The 2,225-nt window shown below is 44.4% G+C and overlaps 1 protein-coding gene across 1 annotated transcript in view; it reads left to right on the top strand.

Moving 5' to 3' along the window:
* Nucleotides 1-1,610: 1,610 nt before the first annotated feature.
* Nucleotides 1,611-2,225, top strand: part of LOC143041637 (uncharacterized) — a 29,995-nt gene continuing 29,380 nt past the window's right edge. The window contains exon 1 of the mRNA XM_076213649.1: nucleotides 1,611-1,759. Within this exon, the coding sequence (XP_076069764.1) occupies nucleotides 1,712-1,759 (48 nt within the window). The 5' untranslated portion in view covers nucleotides 1,611-1,711. The remainder of the gene's footprint in view (nucleotides 1,760-2,225) is intronic.

Genomic DNA, 2,225 nt, shown 5'->3' with positions numbered 1-2,225 from the left:
CGGGTGGTGGGGGTGGGGGTGGTGGGGGTGGTGTTTTTTCGCAACCACAAAGAGGGAAGACTTTAACGAACAAAGCGTGGGTACGGGGATGGGATGGGGGAGGGGAGAACTTTTACCAAAGACAAAGCGGAGGTGAGAAGCTCCTACCACAAAGAGGAGTGGGGTGGATTTCGACCAATCAAGGCCTTCTCGATTGAATGGCACTGACTGCCGTTAGCAATATATATATATATATATATACAGATATATATATACATACATATATATGTATATATATATGTATTTATATATATACATACATACATATATACATGCATTATATACATACATATATATATATACATACATATATATATGCATATATATATATATATATATATATATGTACATATATATGCATATATACATATATATATATATATATATATATATATATATATATATATATATATATATATATATATATATATATATATATGGCAGTAGTTTTCCACTTTTGGGTCATGGACCCCCTAGTGCAGTGCTTTTCGACCTTTAAAGCTTTGTGAACCCCTTACATCGACTTATATATTCAAGGGATTTCTTGATACGGGACTAGATAGGACATGGTCATTTTACATTTGTATGAAACAATTATGAATAAGAGGTTTCTTTCCACAGGAATTTGTGTTTGTTATCAGGAAAAAATAGGGAAAAATGGCCATCTCGATTAAGAGCCAAAACAGGATTAACTGTAACATGTCCTAAATGTCCCGTCCTGTGGAGCTCTTGGCAGGTTTCTGCGCCCCTCTAGGGGTCCCCGGACCCCTGGTTGAGAAAGAGTGCCGCCCCAGTGGACCACAGAGGTTTACAAAGTGATCACAAATCGATCAAATTGATGACGATGTGGTCTTCTCCAAGAGGCCAAAGAAGAACAGCAATACATAATAGTATGGCATACGTAGCGAAACGAAAGTTGAGAACCTCTGGTATACAAGGATTTCCTCTGGTCGATAAGGACTAGCCTCTTCCGTGGAACTTTCCCTTTTATTCTAGTTGCCGACAGGCATTTTTATTAATTTCCTTGCCATCTCCGCGATAAGGGAAGGAGTTCGAGCAGAGAACCTAGGTTGAGTAGCCCCTTCCTCTCCGCGTGGTGGCAGTTAATGGGTGCAAAGCAATTTAGTGTTAAAGTTAGTGGTCTCTAGGAGGCCAAAGAACAGTAATACACAACGTTGTGGTACTTCCCTCTTGCTCTGTCTGCTGTCAGTCCATTATATTAATTTCTGTGGTACCCAAACTCCAGTTCACCACTAACCTTCTCATTAACGAAATATTTATCATCTGGAACCTCAAGATACCTCAAGATCGAAATTATCATATACTAATGAGCTTTTAGAGACGAAATTGTTGGGCTGAAGGAAGTGCTGGTGCAGGCAGGGAGTGGTGCAATCGAATCAAACTTTCTTTCTTTTTCTCTGTCTTCCTTCTTCTTCTTCTTCTTCTCTCCTCCCCCTGCCCGCCTTCCCTCGCTGAATCGCGCCTTGTCATAGGCCAAGAACCCCAGAGGTGGGGCCCACCTCACTGCTGCATGACCCGTGTCAGCCCCCACCGCCACCTTATCTCAGAAGTCCTCTAGACGCCGAACCAACCGGACAAGGCCTTCCGGAGGCCTGAACCTCGATTTCTTCTTCGCCTTCTGCAGGATCTTCGGGACTCAAGGCGGTCGAGTATGGACAGGCGCGGCGCTCGCTCCTTCGTCATGATCCTGTGTGGCCTGGTGAGTTCGATGTCGTCACCTTTAGTGTGTTCTTCGGCACCGGGGGGCCGTTCTATAGCCTCTCCCCCCCCCACGCCCCACTCCAATCCCCCCCTCACCGATCGTGTATTTATTTTCGATGTGTTTTTGTTCTGGCTGCTGCCAACAGAGGATGCCACTCTGGTCAAGGACAACTCCCACCTCAATTGAAAGGTAGCTGGATCTAGAAGAAACACCCTTTGTCGGATTTTTTCTGTCTTAATTCTGGCTGCCGTCGGGCGATTTTATTCACATGAGAGGATCGAGGTACCCAGAGAGGGGAAGACTGTAGTCTCACCTCGGCCAAGACACCCACTTCCCCATGGGAGGATCACACCCCTTCCCCTCGGATCCTCAGTGATATTCTTACGGACCAGAGTCACGTAGCATTCTTTTATGGTTGGAGATTCAGCTCCACTCAAAAAGGAATGCGAGCTACTTTTAGCTT

Source organism: Oratosquilla oratoria, chromosome 3 (genome assembly GCF_046742065.1).
Source record: "Oratosquilla oratoria isolate Oo_2021 chromosome 3, ASM4674206v1, whole genome shotgun sequence".
NCBI classification, from domain to species: Eukaryota; Metazoa; Arthropoda; class Malacostraca; order Stomatopoda; family Squillidae; genus Oratosquilla; species Oratosquilla oratoria.
The sequence above is the reverse complement of the archived record's forward strand: the minus strand, read 5'-3'. Positions and strand labels throughout refer to the sequence as shown.